This window comes from Myotis myotis, unplaced genomic scaffold, assembly GCF_014108235.1.
Source record: "Myotis myotis isolate mMyoMyo1 unplaced genomic scaffold, mMyoMyo1.p scaffold_m19_p_14, whole genome shotgun sequence".
Lineage (NCBI taxonomy): Eukaryota > Metazoa > Chordata > Mammalia > Chiroptera > Vespertilionidae > Myotis > Myotis myotis.
The window spans coordinates 28,926,870-28,949,932 of record NW_023416318.1 but is presented as its reverse complement, the minus strand read 5'-3'; the positions used below and the strand labels follow the sequence as shown (position 1 = coordinate 28,949,932).

Genomic DNA, 23,063 nt, shown 5'->3' with positions numbered 1-23,063 from the left:
GAATTTTAATCATTTGGAAGAAATTCCCTGGCCCTTGAGCTAATTGGTGAGGAGTGTCCAGTACTGGATTTTTTCCCAGTGAATTTGCATGCAAATTCTGAAAAGGGATCCCTTTCCTGAAAATCTTTCAGATGGGTCTGAGGGTGAACCTCTATTTACTTCAAAACCACTTTAAGATGTTTTGTTTGTAGTTTTTTTTTGTTTTGCTTTTGAGCAGGAGATATGTCTACATGAGCAGGTCCTCTATTATACATAATAGAGGACACTGCATTAAAAAGTGAAATAACGCCGTAACCGGTTTGGCTTAGTGGATACAGCGTTGGCCTGTGGACTGAAAGGTCCCAGGTTCGATTCCGGTCAAGGGCATGTACCTTGGTTGCGGGCACATCCCCAGTAAGAGGTGTGCAGGATGCAGCTGATCGATCTTTCTCATCGATGTTTCTAGCTCTCTATCTCTCTCCCTTCCTCTCTGTAAAAAATCAATAAAATATATTTACAAAAAAGTGAAATAACAGCACCATAAAGCTGTATCAGTGCTGGGCTACCATATAAGAGTGGTGACAAGGCATCACATGATTGCGTGTAGTGCATGCTGTGGATTGTATCGGTTCAGGGGTGGGTGAGAGCCCAGGGAACTCCTGGTATCCCATAATTCTATCTCCAGTGGATCCTTTGAATGTCTGGAACATGTGCAAGCTCCACAGTATTCCCTCTTCACTCTCTCCAGATCCTGGCAATGATTATTTCATTTTTTTGTCTTTGTCCAGTTATCTTCTAGGATACGGCTCTATTGGGATCACTTTTTTAAATCTGACCAAACTTGAAAGCCAAATGAACAGATGTCCCAAACTTTGTTCTCCCTGTGAGGTGCTAAAAGCCAAAGATGGATTAGAGAGGTTTAGCGTGGCTGGGATGTGCCATGGATGTGTGTGCATCAGTCTCTGGTGTGGTCTTTATGCTTCTTCCCTCCAAAGTTGACTTTGGTGGTTCCTGGGACACTTATGGGGCAAAGAGTTGGGACTTGAAGGATAAATCCATATTTAGAGGAAAAAGAGAAGAAATATTAATTTAGCATCAGCCATGCGTTAGGCACTACACTTGGTGTTTTTCATGTTACCTCATTTAACATTTGGTAGGTAGTCTACCATGGGGGTAGCCTTCTTCCGTGAGCCCATTTTCAGAGAAACTGAAAACCCTCCACAATACTGAGGCTTTGATCTAGAATATGTCTAAGGGCTTTCATCAGGAAGATCTCGCTTGTAGTGGATTCTCTTAATGCCACAGGTACATAGAAGTTGTGGACCAACTTCTGCATTGGAGAACTCCCAAGCAAGGCTCAAGGGGTGGGCAGGAGAAGACTCACATTTTCTGTCTCCAGTTTGCAAAGGCACAGCAGTGGCTGGGGTAGGTGAGGCTGGCCTCCGTGAGTGCAACAAGCTTTTCTAGACTGGGAAGCTTTTTTAAGTTGTAAGTCGACCTGGCCCGCAGCTTCTTAAGATTTTCTAAGCCATAGCTAGGCAGGGAATGGATCCTGGTTCTTGAAATATCTCTAAAAAGGGAAAAAGTAAACATAACCTGATTACCATGGGTCTAAAATTTTCTGCTCCATTAACAGGCAAAATAGCAGACACAGCAGTGATCCTCTTACATGGGTGAGGAGGGAGACTCCAATTCATCCAACATACCTCGGTCAGATCAATATTCTGTTAACAGGAATTTGGTTCAGTAGAAGCCCTGACCCTTGTGTTTGTGGTAGGAGTACTTAAGTAACAGGACACATTGAATTCTGAATATACTTTCATCCTGGCTGATCTGGGGCTTAAATGTAGCCCTCTCCCTTTCTATAGTCTATAGAATAGACCAACAAATTTGCATAGAAGTGAGGGATTCTGATAATCTCCTTCCCACTGTGAAACCAGCTTAAAAATAGTTCTGATAAGCTGGGGTGGAATCTATGGCCAAATATCAGAAAAGGATGAGAAGAGAATACACTGTAAGGGGAAGAGGAGTCTGGTGAGTAGTAGAGACACTCTCAGCACAAAGTCAAAATGGCAATGACTTGCCTGCATATGTACCCTGCCCCTCTACCTTTCAGATTTGTGGCCTTGCTCAAATGTCACTTCTCCATGTTTCAATTTCCTCAGTTATAAAATAGGAATGATAATAATCATATCTACCTCTGAAGGTTGTTGTGAGAATTAAATGAGCTAAATAAAATACACGAAGAACTTCCTGGGCAAAAGACAGCACTTGGCTAGCAGCTATTATCCATAAATTAATAAATCTCTTTCTCTCTCACACATCACATGATCAGAGACAAAACAGCAAGATTTCTGAAACACAAAATTGTGAGCAAAGTGGAACGATTTAAGCTACTAAGTTTTAGGGTAGTTTTTATGCAGCAGTGGCAAACCAAAGCATACTCCCATTGAAGTCTCTGTGATTCCATCATCTCGATCACTTTTACCAGTTGTAGAAGTATTTTTCCTTGAAAGCCAGGAGGAGCACAATAGCATTAGGTTTGTATGCTTTCTGCTTCTCTCACCACTTACTATCTTTTGCTTTATAAAGTAGCTCTTTGTATTTGCATTTTATCTCTCCTAGAGGGCAGAGGGTTCCTTGCTTTCCAAACAGTGCCTTTCACATTGCAAGCACCCAGGAAATGGTTGTTTTGTTTGAAGATAGGCTGGGGAGTAACACTGAAGGATTGGGGAAGGGAATAAATAGATCACCCCAGCCAACTGTGATGTCTTCTAACCTCTAGCAATTACAAAGAATCGTGTACCTTGTATTATCTCTTCTATGCTTTCATATTGTTTGACTTTTCATGTATATTTGTTTTGTCTCCTCGGCCAGACTTCAGATGCTCTAAGAGCAGGGATTATTAAGATATTTTTGTGTGCTACATCATATCTGGCACATGGCTGTGCTCATGAAATCTACTCAATAGATACTTGTCTGAGAGCAGAGATGCCTCAGCATCATAATAACAATGAGAGGCTGGAGCAAGTCTTACAGGGGAGCAATTTAAAAAAAAAGAAATATGCAACATAGACTGAGAGAGGAAATCTGGATTTAAAGGGAGCTCAGCAAAAGGGTGTTTCTGCAGCAGGCAGCTGTTTGTGACTGACAGCATCAAAGGCACCAGGAAAGGAGCAACCTTGCGCAGTTTACAAGGAGATAGAATAAATAGGATAATGTGTGGGGTGGGTTGACGTGAATGCAATCCAATGCCTTGGTGTTTGATTGGGAACCTATTAGGGAAGCTCTGGTGCCTTTCTGTCTGCTCAGTGTTCTGGAGTCAGCTGATTCCTCCTTTTCAGCTGCAGAATCTGTGAGCTGCTGTCATTTGCACCAGGTGGCTTTGTTGCCATGAGACTAAGGCATCTTGTCAAAGTCCTGGCACCCAGATCTTCTCCTGGTTGATGTTGAAAGGAGGGAATGGTTGGTAGACACTTCAAGAGTTTGATAAAGCAAAAGACTTTAGTACAAGTGGTTCCTGGGTGGTTGGGAAATAAAAGTGTTTGTAGATGTGTTTGCTTAAAGGTTACTGGATACTTGCTGAAGTTAGCAGACATGGGAACTTTCAAGACTTCTACATTTTGGACTGGCAGAGAAATATTTCTCTGGTTTCTCCAAGGAGTAAGAAAAGTTCATAGAAATTTATGTCAGCAGTGATAAAGATAAGAGGATACTGTTCAGTGTGATTTGACACTTAGCAACAGATAATATTCACACACACACACACACACAAATACAAACACATGGGCACACAGACACACACAGTCCACTCCCTGGCTATGATTCTTCCATGTGGCCTGGAAATCTAATGTTAGGTTTTAATTCCTGTGTAAAAGCACTTCCCACTCTTAGGATGCAAATATCCCTGGGGGAGTAACAAAATAAGACATTATCAGTTATTCACATCTCATGGAAGTAGGTTATTATGATTATAGGATAAGGTAGGCTTGTTGAGAGGCCCAGAGCACAAAGTGTGGCAGTGAGAGGTTTTCAGAAGGATTATTCTGGGCAACCAAGATTATTCTGGATGAAAGGGGGGAACCATAGGATGGGATTTGAACCTTGAAAGCCAGGTATCAGAGTTTAGAATTTATATAAGCAGAAGAATGGCTTATTGAAAGCTGTGCTTTTATAAGATTAGTCTTGAGAACCTTGAGCGTGGCACATAGTAGGTGCTCATAAATACTTGTTAAATGAGTCAGAAGGAGAAAGGATTGAAGATAGGAAGGAGACGAAGGCTGATGCAGAAGTTTAGGCATAAGCTAAGAGCTCACCTTCCCACCCACTGTCACTTCATCTGTTAAAAGTCACTGTATCACATGACAGAGATTTATTGGACACCTGCGATGTTACTATAACCTGTGACAATTTCTGCAGAGCTTATTGTTCTGGGCAGTGACATTTGTCCCTCTACAGGATACTTCAGTGCAGGTACTATTTGTTCTTAAGTCCCTTTATCCCCTACACCTAACATAGTATCAGGCACATAGTAGGTACTGAATCAACATCTACTACATGTATAACCTGTAAGGCCTAATATGCTCAATGAATAGTTGAGAATGTTTGCTTTATTGCTGACATGTATAGGGATGGTGGGCTGGGCAAGGGGACAGGGGTAGTCTTGGGTGGGCTGGTGTTTTTAATCCTCGTCTTCCTGGTTGGTTTAATGGCTGCAGTCATAAGATGCCATTCTGGTTGACATTTCAGCACATGCTACGTTTTGGCAGTGACTGGTTTTGAGAATTTAAATCCTGACATGTACCAATGGGAGTATTCATGGATGATGGCTGGCGCTGAAGAGATTTAGTAATCCTAAACTGTTTCAACATTGTTAGGATTCTTGATTTTGAGATGTGAAGTGGAGAGGGAGACAGCAGTCAGTAATAAGACGCTGAGTCAGGAGAGGCAGGAGTTAAATTGTGCTCTGTGCCCCGTTTAATAAAGTGTGTTATAGCTAGCGCCACAAATTTGATTTGAACAATTTCTATTTTTCCCAGCAAAGATGTTATTATAGGTCAATCATTTCCATAAGTGCCAGCACATTTCTGGTGTGTACTACACTGACAGATGGTTAGAAGACCTCTCTTTCATGATCCCAGGCGGAATGAAAAGGCAATTTACTGTCTATAGGACTGTGGGTACACTGGTAATGGAAGAGAATCTTTCTTATACAAATAACTCAGTGTTTGAATCTCAACTATCAAATGAATCTGAACTATAGCCAAATCAATTTGATAAACTATCAGAATATGATTGTACTGGCTCCAGCTTGCAAAGGCAATGCATTAAAATTTTCCCACAGGAAACTGTTTCCTAAAGAAACAGCAATTACTTGATTGCTTAAGAAAACAAACTTGAGTGAGTGCAGAATATCAGGTGAAAACTCAAATGGCCACTGGCATTCAAGGTCAAGACTCATGAGGGGGAAATCAGGATGCTAGGCTGCTCCTCTGAAACCCGATGCAGCTTGTCTGTGTGCCCCTGGCTTTCTCTGAATCTATTTCTCTTTGCAATGGAACATCTCGCCCTTGTACCCTCGGGTGTCCAGAGGCTCCCTGTTTTACACTCAACTAACATTTTTGCCTTCAGGAAAGGAGTTCTTATTGTTTGGGTGCCCTCCCCTGAACTCCCTTAGGATTCCTTGCACATGCCTGCGGTTGGGGAGGAAGATTCACACCGCTGGCTCATGGAAGAGAATGTATAGAAACAGGGCGAGGCTTCTCATGCCCCAGCATTGGTGCAAAGGCAGTGGTTCTGTGCTGTGAGGACCAGCAATGTCAGCTGGGAAGTTCTCAGAGCTGCAGTTTCTCAAACTGTCCTCCCCCCTAGTCCTGACTTGCTGAATCAAAAACTCTGGGTGTGGGGATCGGCTCTCAAGGCTTTCCCCAGCGCTCCGGGTGAGTCTGATGTATGGTCAAATTTAGAACCACTGCTTGAGGGCAGTTGTGCACCATCTCACTGCTGAGATGGCTCATAGCTGAGCTCTACTTTGGGAATTGCCCTTGTTTGACTTACCCAAGATTTGGCTCCTGCCCAGGGACAGCCTGCACCCTGTAACTGCTGATGAAGAGGACTGGCCCCTTGCCTTAATCCAGTACAACTTTGAAGGGCCATCTTAACTCCAGAGCTCCCCGTGGGATCAGCTGAGGCCTCTGTTGCAAATGCATTGCTGTCAACTTCTCTCTTTGCCTGAGTTTTCTTCCATCAAGCACTTCCCAGTAAACCCCCTGCATGCAAATATCCATATCACAGTCTCATTGGCAGGGAGAGGAATCTGACCCAAGGCACAGTCCCAGCACTAGCCTGGGTGGCATCTCCTGTGGGCTGAGCAGTCTGTACACACTCCTTCTCCTACCCATCAACCCACAGCACCTGGAGTGGGCAGGTCTTCTGCACATACCTTACCAAGTAGCTCCCAGGCCAGGGTTTAGCTTGGGTTGGCACATCAGGTTGCACAAGTAGAAGATGGGAAAGGCCATAGTCCCAGGTCAGCAAGCAGAGAGGCTGGAAAGACATCTATGGACTAACCTAAAAGCCCCAGAATGGGAGCCTTGATGTTAAGGTGATCAATCTTCTTCCCTCTAAAGGGAGGAGAAGGACACTAGCAATTACTATAGGATAGGCGGGGATCTTGGCCAGGATCTTGCATATATATGCTCATGCATTGAGATTGAAAGGCGGAGGAATGCAGTATCATTCTCTACCCTTTTAAGTCATGGCAAGTGCTCATAGTTCCTTTGGATTTTCTGTAAATTTCATTTACTTCTTTTTGGCCAGGTATGTTCCTATGGTAAAAAGGGTGAAAAATGGGCCTGTAACTTGAGGACCCTCCATAGCTGCCTGTTGTGGTGACATCCCATTTCTTGCCGGCCGTGTGGTCAGGCAGCGGGTGGCCTCCGACGTGTTCTCCATCAGACCCTCTGAGGGCACACACTGCGCACACTGTGCCTCAGCCTGGGACCGGCTTGTACAGCCACAGGAGACAGTCTTCTGTGCTGTGTGTATGTTCTTGGGCTGGGAGCCTGGTATTTATAATTATTCCCTCCTCTGTTTTAGTTCGCAGCCAATGGCAGGGGCCTTATCTAATTAGATATATTTCTGTACTTGAGGTAACATGAGATTGTGGGAATACATGGCACGTGAGGCAGAAGACCTAGTTTCTGGTCCAAGCTCTGTGGCTTATGGTGGTAGTTTGATCTCTAGCGGGTCACTTCCCAGGATAGCGAGCTAGTTGGGGATTCTGTCCAACTTGAATGTTCTCGGTAGCAGTCAGTGGTGAAGGTGCTATGACTTAATAGTGCACCTGGTACAGGTGACATATGGAAAGCTATCCTTCCTATCACAGGTATGTTCGGCCATAACAGAGGGAGGTACCTATTTAGGAACATTCAAGCACCTTAGGAATTTTAGCTATGTGAATTGACAGACTGCTTTTCTGGTTGTCAGATATGTCCAGAGCACTTTCTCTAAGTGTATTTATCTTCTGAGTACGCTAAGAATAGGAAACATTAATTAAGCATTACAAGTTCTAAGCACTTTGTGTAATTGGGCCCATGGACTATGCCCGGCTCTCTTTATTTGTTATGCTCTTTTCTATTTGGTGTTAATATCATGCATCATGGCCTGATGTATTGTTATATGCTTAGTTAGGGTCTGACTGGCCATTATTAGAATATAAGCTTTCTTTGAGAAGGAGCTTTCTTTTGTCTCCTGCACTATATATGGTGTATGGCACAGGGCTGGTTCTTAATATCCACCTGTTCAATGAGTGAATATATAAATATGCACATACACACATTTATGTACATAAATAGTATTGTTAAGCCTCCAATAGTATTAGGAATAAGGTATTATATAGTTTTTGCCACTTTATTTTGGTGAGGAAATAACGGCTTGCAGAGGGGAAGGAACTGGCTTTAAACCCAGGTAGTCTGTCTGGCACCTCCCCTTTCATCATGCTCACACTTCTTCCTTTTGCTTATATTTCTTTGAACTTTTTTTCTTCAAAGAGGCAGAGTCTCATGTACTGGTTACAACACATCCTTTGTCATCAATATCAACCATTTTATGAATTTCTGCTTCACCCTATAGGGCAGTGATGGCGAACCTTTTGAGCTCGGTGTGTCAGCATTGTGAAAAACCCTAACTTAACTCTGGTGCCGTGTCACATATAGAAACTTTTTGATATTTGCAACCATAGTAAAACAAAGACTTATATTTTTGATATTTATTTTATATATTTAAATGCCATTTAACAAAGAAAAATCAACCAAAAAAATGAGTTCGCGTGTCAGAGGTGTCATAGGTTCGCCATCACTGCTATAGGGTCTAGTGTTATTTGTAAACACACTAAGCCCAATAGGGAAAAGAACCTAGAAGATACATAAGTTCCAGCCAGAGATGAATATAAACTTTTTGGTGAAAATGAAAGTGATGTTGATAGGTGATAGGTAGGAAACCACACATAGTATATTATTCTGACTGCTGAATAAGAGGTATACTGGTAGACGAGTGGCTCCCAGATGCTCACTGACCTTAGACAGCTATATAGGACCACCTAGAAAACCTTTAGATTTATTCATGTGTTTATCTTTTTTTCTCTCATTATTTCTTCTCGCATCTGACTCCTTCCTTCTGGGTTCCTTCTTTCTTCCTATAGTAAATTCATCAGTAGGTGTAGTAGGTCTTGCTTAGAGCCCTGGAAAACACATTTTCTAAAAGCTCTTGCAGATTTTGGTCCTTGCAGCCATGAAGGCTGTGGGAGTCACAGAAGGAAGAATTCACTGTTGGCCGAGGGAAGAGGTGGGAATTAGGATGACCCTGTGGAAGGGCAGAGGCAGATGAGAAGAGAATAAGGGAAAGTCACTCCTGGAGGGAGAGAGGGAGATGTAGAAGCAATAATAGAGACAAAGGTGCTGATGCAGGACTATAAGGCACTGAATGAATCCCAGGAGATCTGGAATCGAGGTAGCGAGGATTCAAAAATGGATGTGTGTGTGTGTCTCACTGGGTGAGGAAAAGTTCTGTGCATTTTGGATAAGGAAGGAATGTGCTCTCCCTTCCAGGGAAGAGGAATCTGGCAGAGTAGTTAGAAGTCTGTACTGAGTCAGACCAGTTTGGTGTTAAAGTCCTGCTCTAAAATTTGTGCGACTGTGGATGAGTTAGTTAACCCCTCCAGGGAAGCCAGTTTTTCCTTCTCTAAAATGAGACTAGTAGGGTCTACTGCAGAGGTTATTATAAGGATTAAATTAGAAAAGGCATCTTACACTTTTAAAACATTGGGACTTGGTAAGTGCTCCTTAAATGTTGTTAATCACTGAAAGTTAGAATGTGGACCAGCCCTAAATTGTCCCTATATTTTGCAGATGACAGACCAAAATTGACCTGGATTGCCAGCCCTATCTTGAAGCTTTTATGAATTGGAGAAAGTTGACTTCTAACTTATTTTTACACGCTGATCTCTTGTGCATGGTAATGGGACAAGCTACTCACAGAATGACTGGTCCAGAGGCTCCCTGGAAAACATCATTAGGCAATTCTTCCAAATTGTTGTTGTCACTTAGATTCCTAGGGATGGAGTGGAGGAAGGAAGAAGGGAAACACAAAGCCACATAAACATCACTGTTCTAAGAGCCATTTCCTCTCAATGGCCTGGAAGAACAGTCAAGGTCTACTTACAGCTCATCTAGTTGGGTTCCATTGAATGCACAGCTGTGGATTTCTTCAATCCCATTCTTACTCAGCCATCTGAAATAAAATGCCCATTGAAAAAACCAATAATGTCAGATGCAAACAATACAAGGTTTCATAATTGGAAGCACTGGGGCAAGGTCAGACAGTGCAGGTTAGTGACAGAAATACAATGACACCCTAAGTCTTGGGGATGGGGTGGATGGGAGACTGATTTATCACCGCATAACCTTTTGAAATGTTTGACATTCGCATTGTGTGCATGTATTACCTATTCAGAGAAATAAATGAAATTTGATTTTGAAAAGGCACACTTAGGCATAGCAGCCTGGCTCCTGTAAGGTCTTGGCACACATCATTTGCGTGCAGAGATGATGCCATGGGGGAGCTGATGGAAATCCTCCTCCCGAAGGACAGAAATCAAACGACGATTGAACAATTGTTTATAAGACAGCGAACATTTTGTATCCCCTTTCTCTGAGGCCTTAAGCCTCTTACCCATGCTCACCCACAGCAGCATGCCTGGCTGTCATCACAAAGTGATCTAATTAAGCTGTCACACAACCTGAACATCTCCTGTAACCCACAGGGACCTGGTTATTGGAGGTTTGTGGAGGTGGCTCTGGGTTAAGCCAGAAAGGAAGAGAAATCAATTACAGAGACTGGGTTGTGGCGAGGCGAGGTGGTGTGAGTGAGCATGGAGGAGGCTGTATATGGAACAGGCATCCTGACTGTGCAAAGAAGGTCAGTGAGCAGATTTCCCTGGACAGGGAACCCAGGGACACCTTGGGCCATCAGCTCTGCATTGCTGTGTTCCTGGGTGGATCTGGAGACAAAACTAAAATCCAAGGGCGGGAGAGCTTAGCCCAAAGAGCCTCTGACCACCTGCTTTTGATGTGCTGTCAGGTTCTTTTCCCTGAGGGGCTTAGTGGGTTTACAAATAACACTGTTCACAAGCTGGCCCAGAGAAGCTCCTGCATACTCAGGACGCTAGCTTCTAGACTGCATTGGATGGCTAGAAGGCGCCGAAAATCACAGGAGAACAACTATGATCTGTTTCTTCTTCCTGGAAGCCAGTTTAGCTGAAAAATCCAGACCTGAGCAAGATAAATCTTTTAAAGCATTAGCATTCAATTGGTGGCTTCTAATGGTTTAGGAGTAACAATGCACCTCCCCCCATATCCTGCCAGCCCATCCCCTACCCAGGAGAAAGCCTGGCCCAGGCACATCCAGCCTCCTGACTTCTTTGTCAGCCCCTCACAGAGAGTGAGAGTTGCTGGAGCAGCTGCCCCTACCTGTGGGATCCCTAGGGGTTTTTGGATCAAACACAGGAGTCAGCAAACTTTTTATGTCAAGGGCCAGTTAGTAAACGTTAGGTTTTGTGGGCCAAGAGGCAAAATGGGGATTACTACATAGATACATTATAATATTCACTTATAAAATAATTTCCACAAAATTTTTGACCAAATTTAAAATATAATAGTAATAATTGAGTACATTTTTTTTTGGGGGGGGGATATAAGTTTACTATTAAAAATAGTAATTGTTTCTTTCCATGGGGATAGCATTTGGCTTAATGTAGGTTAGATGTAATTGCTTCTATCATCAAAATGTTCACTTGTAGAAACCAGCATTAGCTCATGGGCCATGGTTGGCTGACCTTTAATCTAACACAGGGCTGTGTAAATCCAAATGGGCTCCATCTGTTTTTCTGTAGAATAGATATTATTTTCTGAACACATATGTCCTACAAATGGATGTCACTATGAATAAATAATACACAGACCAATTTAAAAGAATGATTATATTCAAAGTAGTCCTTTTGTCTTTATGTATTATCTCAATCAACAGATACCATTATATGGGGTGGTGATGGTGGTGGTGTTATTTTTTATGCCAACAGTGAATCATCGTACAAAAAAACAAACTGTCCAGCACTCCTACCCTGGGGTTTACATTAGGCTGTTGACTCTCAAACAACTAACACAGAGAAGACAACATTTATTAACTACATTCTTAGTCTCTTAAGAGAAGTATTGCTGGTTTTAAAATAAGATGAGGATGATGATGATGATGATGATGATGATAGCAATGATGACAACCTGGACAGAGCATCAGCAAAAGATTAACCAAGTCATGGTGTCCTTAGAGTGTTCACTCAGTAGAGGGTTAGGAGGCTCCAGAAACAAAGTCTGTCTTCAGCCTACAGAGTCAAGGTGCTGGCCCACGGAACTTCATTGAGAGGCAAGCAGGTGAGATGGAAGCCAATGAGGAAGGAAGGAAATTCACCTGGAGTGAGCCTGTCTTGTGGTCAGGGTGTGCTGGGAACTGGCATGCATGTAACATTATTTTTTTTCTGAATTATGCCAGTCTGCTGATTGGCCATAACTAGGTACTTTCTCCATTCAGACCCTCGGGTTGTAGGAGCAGATGGTGGTGGGGAAGGATTCGGAGGCCTCCACAAGGTAGGCTTTTACTGCTATTTCCCCCAAGGCACTAGTCAACTGACAATCCTTCATTATTGGATATATATTTATAAGTATATATATCTATATATATAAGTATATATATCTATATCTATAATAATAAAAGCATAATATGCTAATTAGACTGGACAGCTGAACGACCTTCTGGATGTCATTCTGGACATCCTTCCAGACGAAGCTACAGTGGTGGGGACTGAGGCAGAGGCAGTTAGGGGTGATCAGGCAGGCAGGCGAGTAGTTAGGGACAATGAGGCAGGCAGGTAGAGTGGTTAGGGGCAATCAGGCAGGCAGGCAGGTGAGCGGTTAGGAGCCAGCGGTCCTGGATTGTGAGAGGGTGCAGGCCAGACTGAGGGACACCCCCCCCCCCTGCACGAATTTCATGCACCGGGCCTCTAGTCTATATATCTATATATCTATATCTATATCTATATCTATATCTATCTATATCTATCTATCTGAATAGGGCCTCAGGATTTTGAAAAATGCCAATGCACTGAGAACTTTTTCACTCATCAGTGCCATTTGTCATGCATTTTTTTTCTGCATGTACTTGGATGTCCCTGGTGGGAGGAAGTGCTCCTGTGTCCAGTCATGGCACCCAAACTAAGAATAAGTGGCATCTTAAGCTGTGTTGAGTATGGATCTTCTGATTCTATTATTTGTGGACTAAGAACCATCTGAAGTAAGAAAAATGGATTTTGTTCTCACAAATGTGACTTTATCCTTAGAGACATATCTGACAAGTTTTAATTCTTTGGAAAGGAAAGTATGTTCTGAATTCTGAGGAACCACAGTGTCCATGAATAGGAGTTGGGAAAGAGCAGTTACGTTATGCACATTTCGTTTGTAGGTTTGGGTTTGCAAGGATCCTTCATAAATTCTTATTCCCTCAGGCCTTTGCCTCCACTTGGGGAGAGGTAAAGCTAAAAGGGCTAGGATACTTCGCCTTCTGTCTTAGGTTCTGGACAAAAAAGATGTATGTTAATGTGCAAAACTGTGAGAATGACAGCCCACTCCTGCTTAATTATATCTTTTCTAGAAAGATATTCTATTGATAAATTTGCCATATTATAATATTAACTAATTTTGAATTACTGAGTTTAAAAATAATACATATGCTTAGAGAAAGATTTAAAGAAATGCCAACATACAGGTACAACTGGTTACATTGGTCACTAATCTTCTCCCTCTGTACTGTGGCCCAGGAATCCTTTTTCTGTTGTGTTTGTGTTACACGTAATGGGCAGGTACTCATTAGTTTCTAAAAGCTCCTTTTACCTTTTTCTTTTTTAACCTCCATGGTCTTGATGATTCTGCTTCCTCTGCTTACCCTTTGCTCTGCCTAACCCCACTCATCTTTTAAAGCCCAACTGGACACAACCTCCTTTCTCAACCTTCTTTTCCTCATTTTAACTTTTTCTTCAACCTTCACATCACAGGCCAACCAGAATAAAATTGTCTTCTTTATTTTTAGAATAGTTGCTTTTACTTTGCATGTCTTTTATTTTGTTTGTATTTTAGTTAATTTCTTTTGCTTTCTCATTCTCTCATACTTGCCACACCTTCATCAGCTCATTCCAACACACACACACACACACAAACACACACACACACACACACACACACACACAAATTCCAATTACCAAGAACATATTAAGTGAAAGGATTAAGTATTATTCATCTATAATTTTTATTCTAATACTGTGTACTCTGAATATATGCCTTTGATTTTATTTTTTTCCTTCTCACATCCAATTCCTCTGCTAGTCTCTTTCAAACCTTTTCCTTTTTTCTCTAACTTATATCAAATACTGTGCTTAGCTTTATTCTTAACTATGCGCTTATCTCTACTATTTCTCCCTCTCCCCCTCCCTCTCCCCCCTCCCTCTCCCCCCTCCCTCTCCCCCCTCCCCCTCCCCCTCTCCCTCTCCCTCTCCCCAGCTGGTCATATTATTGTTTTGAAAAGGATGAAAATTCTTTCCAGACTGAAACTTACCTTTTGTACACATTGGCATATTAAAAACACACGTATAGATTTTTAAAATAATACAACAATGTGTGAAATAGAAAGATAAAATGCTTTCCTTACAGATGTAATTGCAGTTACTGGTTCCCTAAAAGTCATCTGTTCATCTGACTTCCAAGGATCTCACAAACACTTGGGGAGCCCCTAGAGCCCTATTTCTTGGCCATCGGGGGAAGTGGCTACACTGCCACTCAGGATCCTGGCACAGAATATTAGAAGGTAGTTCACTAATGACACAAAGTGCATTAAGAACTTTCCCAGAAGTCAGATGGAATAACTCAAGCTCATTAAAAAAACGTGATTGTTCCAAGAAAATGAGAAGTCATCTTATGCTCAGCGTGGGACTGAATGGAGCTGCTTCGCATAGTTCTCAGGGAAGATGCGTATCTTCCTGGATTCAGCCTCCTTCCTGTCTTTTTCTTTCGGCAACAAAAGCCTTGCCAGGCAATAACTAGCTTTATTGATGCGTGAGCTATTCTGTCCTTCTGAACAGATGTTGCATCACAGGAGACCATCATTCAAAGAGCAATTTTAAATACTTGAATCACACCACAGCTTCATACATTATTAACACGATTCCATGTTGTGATTCTGAAATGCAAAGATGAGCCATGAGAGAAAAACACAGAACCAGGGAGAAATTTAAATGGTGAGATGCCAAAGTTACCCGGATGAAAAACGAGTATCCTGTTATGAGAGAGATGATTAAATGAAAAACCAAACGGTCCTCCACTGGATTTTGTTTTTCTCTACTTACAGAATTAGACTTTCAAAACTCAGTCCCATGAAAGAATTTCTTCCCACTGTGTGGATGTGTATATTGTCTTGAACATCTCTAGAAGAAAGTGCAGACGGATTAGATGTTTAGTTAGCTCCACTCACGTGACCTTCCCACTTTTAGTTACTTGGCATAACGTAGTCTTTAGCTGAGGTAATATTTCAATCATTATATCTGAACAATGATGAGTTCAAAGTTTGGGAAATAAATGACATCTAAGTTACCTTTATTATATTAGTTATTAACAATGGAATTATATACATGTAAGATGTTCTCTTTGAAAGTTTTCTCAGCTAATTTCACTGTGTTAAGGTCCTAACATTTATTGTTCTTGTCTCCACAGCTGGTGTCTGCTCAAATATGACAAAACACCTAAGCTGACCTTTCAGCTCCATCCCAAACTCCCCCATTCACCTTAGTTGGGCCTTCGTCTTCCTCCCACCTCCATCCCCTTCTTATGCCAGTTTCCTGTCTTCTGTTCTCCTGGGGTCACAGGAAAGTGTTATCATTGGTTTTTCTCTCCTGAACAAAAGGCTGGAGAAAGTCTCATTTTTCTGTCTTCCCTGTGGGGTCTGATCTAACATATAAACGTAGAAGTAGTAAATTGCTCAGAATAATCTGAGAAACTTTGGGAGATTCTCTATCTTTCTTTGTCCCTCTCGATCTCCATTTCCTCTCCTTCCTCCTTAGCTGCCTATGTACCCCCCCCCCCCGCCCCCCCGCCACCATTTCCATTTCCTTCTGGGTCTGTTCAGATTCTTACAACTTCACATTATACATTGCCTTTCTCCTCCTCTTTCAAAGTCAGGTGCCTTGAGAAAAGGCAAATACATTATGTCACTAATATAGTTTGAATTTGTTTGTCAGGTGGTTTCTTTAGTCCTGGAGCAGCATGGGCATTCTGGGGGGAAGAAGAAAGGATGGTGGAAGACAGGGACGTTTCAGGGGAAACCGTATACCAGGCACTAAATAGCAAAGGCAGGAGAGACTGCTTGGTTTGCTACAAGCTGGCTCTGTTGACACCTGTCCTATTGAGGAGCCTGCTGACTTCCTCCAGACTGAGATTAGAGGCCTTTAGGTAAAACCAAGGCCATTCGCTGTTTGCCTTCCTAGCTCTGCTCAGCCAAAACAACATAATTGGAAGATGCAGACTAAACAATGCATATTACAGGCCCAGAGGCTGATGGGCAAGACAGCTCCCAAGTAAAGTGTTGGTAACCACTCAAGGAGAAACTTACAGTAGAACCTTTTGGAGAGATTGAATCTTGTGAACAGTTGGAAAGTGCTTAATACCCGTGTTGGATATTAACCTAGAGAGAGAGAGAGAGAGAGAAAGAGAGAGAGAGAGAGAGAAAATGAGAATGAGGTAAAATAAAACTGGCTATTTTAACAATTGCTAAAGTATAAGCTTTTTATGTTTAAAATATTAATTTTGAGCTATTAGAAAAACGTACCAGAAAAATCCCATAATATATATGAATCATACTTACATTTTCTATTTTAAGGTTTTAACTAAGGCCTAGTGAGCTATTGAATCCTTAGAGAAGAGAAACTTGCACCTCAGGCACTCAGGGGCTAGTATGCCACAATGCAGACTTTTTTTTTTTTTTTAAGATTAAGAAGTCAGTATGATCCAAAAGATTAACCAAAGAACTTATATGCATATATTCATAACCAATGGACACAGACAATAGTATGGTGAAGGCCCGGGTGGAGGGCAAGTATGGGCCACAAGGAGTCAATGAGGAAAAAGGGGACATCTGTAGTACTTTCAACAATAATGATTAAAACCTAACCAAAGTGTGTGCTTTTCAACTAGATAACAAAATTTTCCCAAATCATTTTTTGTTTCTAATCTCCTCATATTCTTTGGAGAACTGTCTCTCCTCCATTCCAAATTATTCGGTTGAGATTAGAGCATGAGTTCCATGCCTCTCCACAGCAGGGTATGCATGTAACTGTCTCCTGGGAAAAGGTTGGAGTCTGGTTAGAGTCGAGTTGGTATATATTTGATAATATGAGTTCAGAGAGTTTGATTTGGGGGGAATGAAACAGGGAGGGAGGAAAGATAAGTAATACCAGGATAAGGTATTGAGTTGGCCACCACAATTGGTGACTGGTACTTAATGCCAAGGACTTAATTTAGAAGTTTTCAAGAAGGATCTCAGAACTGTTCCTCTGAATAAGGGACAAGGGAAAGCATTTATCTATAGACTACTATTTCCTGTTGGTCCAATGTGTCCTAATGGTCTTAACTCTCTGCTTCTGCCTCGCACACTGAGAGTGCCCAGTGAGTTCCTACTGGGTATCCTAGAGTGGTATGAAAGAGTGGTAATCCCCAGGATAGAGTGGTACACAAGGCCAGCCTGGGTGCTGTTCAGTTTGTACCTGCATTGAGCTGGTTGACATTTGGGTGGAGCTGGGTGCCACAGCAGTCGTGGAGAAGGCTTTCAAGTGACATCTGAGAGTTGTCTGACACACTGTTCCTCAGCGTTTCCCTCACTCTTGTGAGTTACTCAGAATCCTTCCCATACCTCCCCGCTCCCGTTTACCTTTCCTGTGTGTGGCTTCCTAAGCCAGAGTTGGTCATGATTGCGTCAGTCGAAAGAACCTTCACTGGTGCTCTCATCATTGTGAAGGATTGTGTCTTTGGGGGCTTATGGTCTTAGAGTAGTCTTTGGTGTCTTGTTCTCTGTATTTAAAGAGTCAGGGAATTCTTCCTATGGGCTCCCTGTAATGGTTCTCAAATCTTTTGGTCCCTCTTCATTCCTAATGATCTATATAGAACCCATCTTGCTCAATTCTTCTTTTGATTATGTACTTCAGCCACCCTTGAGATGGTCTTCCAATGCTTTTTATTTGGGGGAAGGGATTGTTAACATGCTATACCTAGCACCTGCGAATTTATTTCTGTTCCTGAAATTTTGCCTTTTATAAAATGTCATATCAGTACAGTTATATATTGTGAAATTTTTGAATCTGGCTTCTTTCACATAGTATAACACACTTGAGATTCTTCCATGTCGTGGTGTGTTCATTGCATTTTATTGTTGAGTAGTAGTCCATTGCATTGATATACCATAGTTTATCCATTCACCTTCATTATGAAGGGCACATAGGTCATTTCTACTTTTTGTGGTTATATAAAAAAAGCTTTTTAAACATTTGTGTACTGTGGGAGGAGGGAGGAGAGGGAAGGAAAACATTTTTATTGGGTAAATTACTGTGAGTGGGATTTCTGGTTAGTATGGTAAGTGAATGCTTAACTTTGTTAGAAACTGCCAAACTGATCTCCAAAGTGGCTGTACCATTTTGCTTTCCCACCAGCAATGTATGTATAAGAGTTCTAGTTGTTCTATATCCTTTGGTTATTTTAAAAAAATATATTCTTTGAATATAAAAGTAATATCTATTTATTGTGAGACTTATGGAAAAATTTGGGAACATCTTCAGAAGAAAGTAAAAATCATCTTTAGTTTCACTACTGAGAGATAACTTCTGTTAACCTTTGGAGTTTGATGTGTCATCCAGAACAATTAGCTTTCATGGTTGCTTTCTATAACCTCTGCAATTCTACTCATTCCCAACAGAAACATTGCCATAACTAAATACCTACTAGCTTGGCACAGTCCTACTCCACATTTGTTATTTAATCATAGCAGCCTTTTATTTTTAGATCTCTTCTCATGTGTCTATGCAACATTCCCATAATGAAACATCAAAACAAGGATCACATTTAATATTTTCTGACAATCTATTAAATCTGTGTGTAGATTTGGAATGCATTATGTGTTCATAAAATATTGAGTTAATTGGTTGCTGTTTCAAAGATGTTTCTTGCTTTTTTTCACCAAGAATGTATCAAAATCCTAGTTAACATACTTGTCAGGTATCACTGCTACTTGGAGTAATTAATCTTAAACAGGGGCAGGGAGTTTTGGAGGTCAGGGATCAGGAGAACCAACATGCCAACTCTGGCCTAAACTGGACACAAGCCATTTCATATCTCTGGACTGGAAAGGTTGTGGACTGAGTAATATCAAGTTAGACACCTCTGTGCCCTGTTTCACATCCTGCCTGGTTTCCTGCCTCCTGTCTCACACTTTCATAACTGGGCCCATTTAACTCATACTCAGCTCAAACTTGGCTCAGTCTCCATGGAAACCAGACTCCTTAGCAATCAAGGGGAATTTAATGAGCCCAAGGGCAGGATTTTAAAGAGTTCATCCCTATTAGCCTGGCTGCATATTCTGTTTTGACCTAATATTCTGGTTTAACAATTGGGCCCTGGTCCTATTCTCAAGGCAAGTAGCAGAGCCTCAAAGCTAGCAGTTCTGGTGTTAGAGGATTGGGTTCAAGTCCTGGCTATACCACTTTTTAATATGTATGGCCTTAAAGGGATACCTGAAGCTTTTAGCTCCTTCACCTTGTTTCCAGGGAAATGATGAATTTACCCTACAGGAGAACTTAGCACCACATCCAACGTCATGCTCCAGCCTTATATTCCATTTGCCATAACTGAGACCCATCTGATATCCGTTTTCCCCTAGGAGCATGACCTTGCTTTTCCTTAGTTCTTTTGGGTACTGCAATGCTGTTTCTAGATCTGGTTCTTCATTGTCTCCGTGGGCCTTCCATGATGCCTGAGTGGTCTGGCTTGTTATCTGCTGCCTGATGCTCCTTGTGTCTTTTTGGAACCACTGGAAGCCACAGCTAAGTCTCCCAGATTCTTCCTTCCTCTTTTCTCTAACTTATTCCTCTTCCTTCTGTTAAACCTGCCTGGATCCACCTTTTTCTGTCTGATTCTGTCTAGTCTCTAGGTCCTGATCATATCATCACCTAGAGGTTTGTTGGCCATCTCAAGGGCAATTACTACAAAGATTTGACAAAATTGAAAGTGATTTACACATTTTTAAAACAAACATACAAGTGATACAAATTTATTGACTTTTTCTGTGATGAAAAATGGTTGTCAAATAGTGTTAAAAGACAGATATTTTCAATTAGACATATTTTATTTGTATCTTTAAGTGAAAGGTGATGTATCAATGAGGAGGAATAAAACAGCATTTGAAAGAAATCTGTGGCATAAAAAGCATTTTTAAAAATGCATAAAAATGGTTAATTTATTGCTAAAAATAATGCATGTCATCATTTATGAACACTTTTGCATATTTTTAAAAACAAGGAAATACAACTTTATAACCTATTTAAGTTTTTATTAGGTTTTGCATACTTTCATGAGAATTATAAAAGTGTACATCTTATGGATTGTTGGTAAGAACATCTGATTGACATTAGGAAAGAAAATATACTAGCTAACTTTCATAAAAATATTTGCATAAAAGTTTAGGAGTTGAACACTAAGCATGAGTCAAGGATGCAGCTATAGGCTTGCATTCCATTGTATCTACTTATTTCAGTGAAGTTTTGTTCTCAGCTTTGACAGCCATTGAAATCTAGTATTGATATGACCTGTGAATTGCTTTTATCAGTGTTAAACAAAGGATCCTATATAATAAAAGCCTAATATGCTAAGTGTCAGGTCGTCTGGTTGTCCTTTCAACCAATCAAAGCATACTAAGTGTCTGGTTGTCTGTTCAACCAATCAAAGCATAATATGCTAATGATATGCTAAGGCCGCTCAACTGCTCGCTATGACATGTACTGACCACCAGGGGGCAGATGCTCCAACTGGTAGGTTGGCTTGCTGCTGGGGTCTGGCCAATTGGGACTGAGCGAGATGGGCCGGACATGCCCTGGAGCCCTCCCACAGTCCCTCCCCAGTTGGCCAACCTCCCACATCCCTCCCAAGCCCTGACTGTGCACCAGTGGGGTCCCTTGACCTGGCCTATGCCCTCTCGCAATTTGAGCTGAGGTGCCCCCCTTCCCCACCACGCCGAGTGCAAATTTCGTGCACTGGGCCTCTAGTTAAAAATTAATGAAGCACATCCTATGACATTTATTTCTTTAAAGTCTTGTTACTATAACAAATGTAGTGAAAGTAAAATAGGCTTTTTGTGCCATATAAAATGGCATATGAGGCAAGATGTAAATGTAAAAGCATATTATTTAATTCATTTTTATTTATACTTTACAATATTATTTTTGTGTATATTTTGTAATGCACACATTTATACTGCAATTGCATGTGCATCTGCTTATAAATAAATACAATTATTTTGGGACAAGTTTTCTTTTCTTTCTTTTCTTTTCTTTTTTTTTTTTGCTGATGGGGTGAGGAATCAAGACTAAATTGTCCAATGCATAGGATGTTTTGCTTGGGAAGATAAGCCTGAGATTCTGAAGGGCTGCCAGGAGGAAATGGTAATAGATTTGTGCTGCAATGCTCTGGAAAGTAGGATTAATAATAATAATGGCCAACATTTATTGAACACTTCCTCTGCACCAGGCACCGCGCCACGCACTTAACATTGATTATTTTATTTATTCCTCTCCTTTACCTTAGGAGACAGGTATCACTACCATCCTCATATCAGAGTGGAAGGGGCCCAGCTTAGTGAGCTCAGGTATTTTTAGATGGCCCCCTTTAGATTACAGCCTGGAGAGGTAAGGTCAGAGGCTCTGAAAAACTTCTCTGTAGTTGTACAGAATACATTAGTCACAGGATGAGATCCCTACTCCTAGCCCAACCATTAACCTCTACACATACCATGTCTGGGTAAAAAGAAACCATGTTCTTTAATGGCCAACCAAATCAAAAGGAAACGAAACTGAAGATGAACCTTTGATAAAAGGTGTGTTTTTAATGTACAAAAAGAAGTTTGTGTTGGGCTATTTTGCAGCTCTCACTATTGGTTATTTGTTCTTTCAGCTTGGAGCATGCTACAGGATCCCTTTGGGGCTAGGGCGGATCTCAGTGTATCAGGATGTCCGAGTTTTCCTTGACACACCAAACTATGAGAGGTGCTACATTCCAGGTTTCTGGCATCCAGTTGCACAATTTTTAACCGCTCATTCCTATTGGACATGAAAACAGTATAGAGACCTTGTGAGAAGGGTTTCTGGAGACAACTGTGAATTTTCCCTTCCCACCATGGGGAAAGGTGGGAGCTACTTCACTTGGTTGAGAGAAGGACTTTAAGAAGACCAGGTGGCAAGGTGCATGGCTGTCCCCTCCTGTTTGGGGGGCCCAGTGACCAGTATCTGACTTGGGCCCAAGCAAGAGGCTGGCTAAGGTGGCAATAGCTTAGTGGACTGCTATTTAGAAAGTAACTGGAGTCCTAGGACCTGGTCACAGTTCTGACCCAGCCTCTAACAAGAAAAGACTGGAAAAAAACCTTGCTTCATATTTGTGTAGCATATATGACCCACAGAGTTATTTTAGAGTACCTCATCTGACTTCACAGTGAGTTTCTAAGATGAGCAGAATTATGATTTTCACCTTATAGAGAAGGGAGGCAATGCTCACAGAGAGTAAATGAATTGCCTAAATGTCTAGACTTGAACAAGAAAGAATAACAGTTAATGCTTACCAGTGCCCTTACTTCCATATTAGGCACCATTGTAAATGTCTTTCCTATAATAAAGTCACTTAATTTTGCCCACAACTCATGAGGCAGGTATTAGTAGCTCCATTTTGTATATGAGGAAACTGAGGCTTAGAGAGTTTCAGTTAACTTGTCTCTTAGAAGGTGGAAGAAAAAAATCTAGGCATTCTGGTTCCCATGCCTCTTGCTGATTTCTTTCCATTATACCACATTGGCCAACAAGGACTTTCAAAACCTAAAGATCTCTCCAGGTTAGACCTATGCTAACAGAGCGTTGCCAAGTGCTACTCTTTTGAGACCTTCCTGGATGCTGATGTAAGAATAACTTTAATCAAACTATTAATTCGTGGTAAGCGGTTACTTTTAAATTACATAGGGGAGTTGCAGAAGAGTTAATATTTTAAACAGTTTGCACACCCTTCCCCAAACTCATTTCTAACATTAATTATTTAGAAAGCTACTTTTTAGGTATATTTCAATTTAGCCTGTGTAGGTGCTCACAGGTCCTAAATGGCAAACGCGAATGAAGTGTCAATTTTGTGCTCAGAACA

The 23,063-nt window shown here is 41.4% G+C and overlaps 1 protein-coding gene across 1 annotated transcript in view; it reads right to left on the bottom strand.

The window, feature by feature from the left end:
- Nucleotides 1-23,063, bottom strand: part of FSHR (follicle stimulating hormone receptor) — a 134,436-nt gene that overhangs the window by 4,466 nt on the left and 106,907 nt on the right. The window contains exons 5-9 of the mRNA XM_036335533.1: nucleotides 16,240-16,311; nucleotides 14,981-15,058; nucleotides 9,700-9,768; nucleotides 9,514-9,588; nucleotides 1,364-1,549 (exon numbers count right to left, since the gene is read on the bottom strand). Of these exons, the coding sequence (XP_036191426.1) occupies nucleotides 1,364-1,549; nucleotides 9,514-9,588; nucleotides 9,700-9,768; nucleotides 14,981-15,058; nucleotides 16,240-16,311 (480 nt within the window). The remainder of the gene's footprint in view (nucleotides 1-1,363; nucleotides 1,550-9,513; nucleotides 9,589-9,699; nucleotides 9,769-14,980; nucleotides 15,059-16,239; nucleotides 16,312-23,063) is intronic.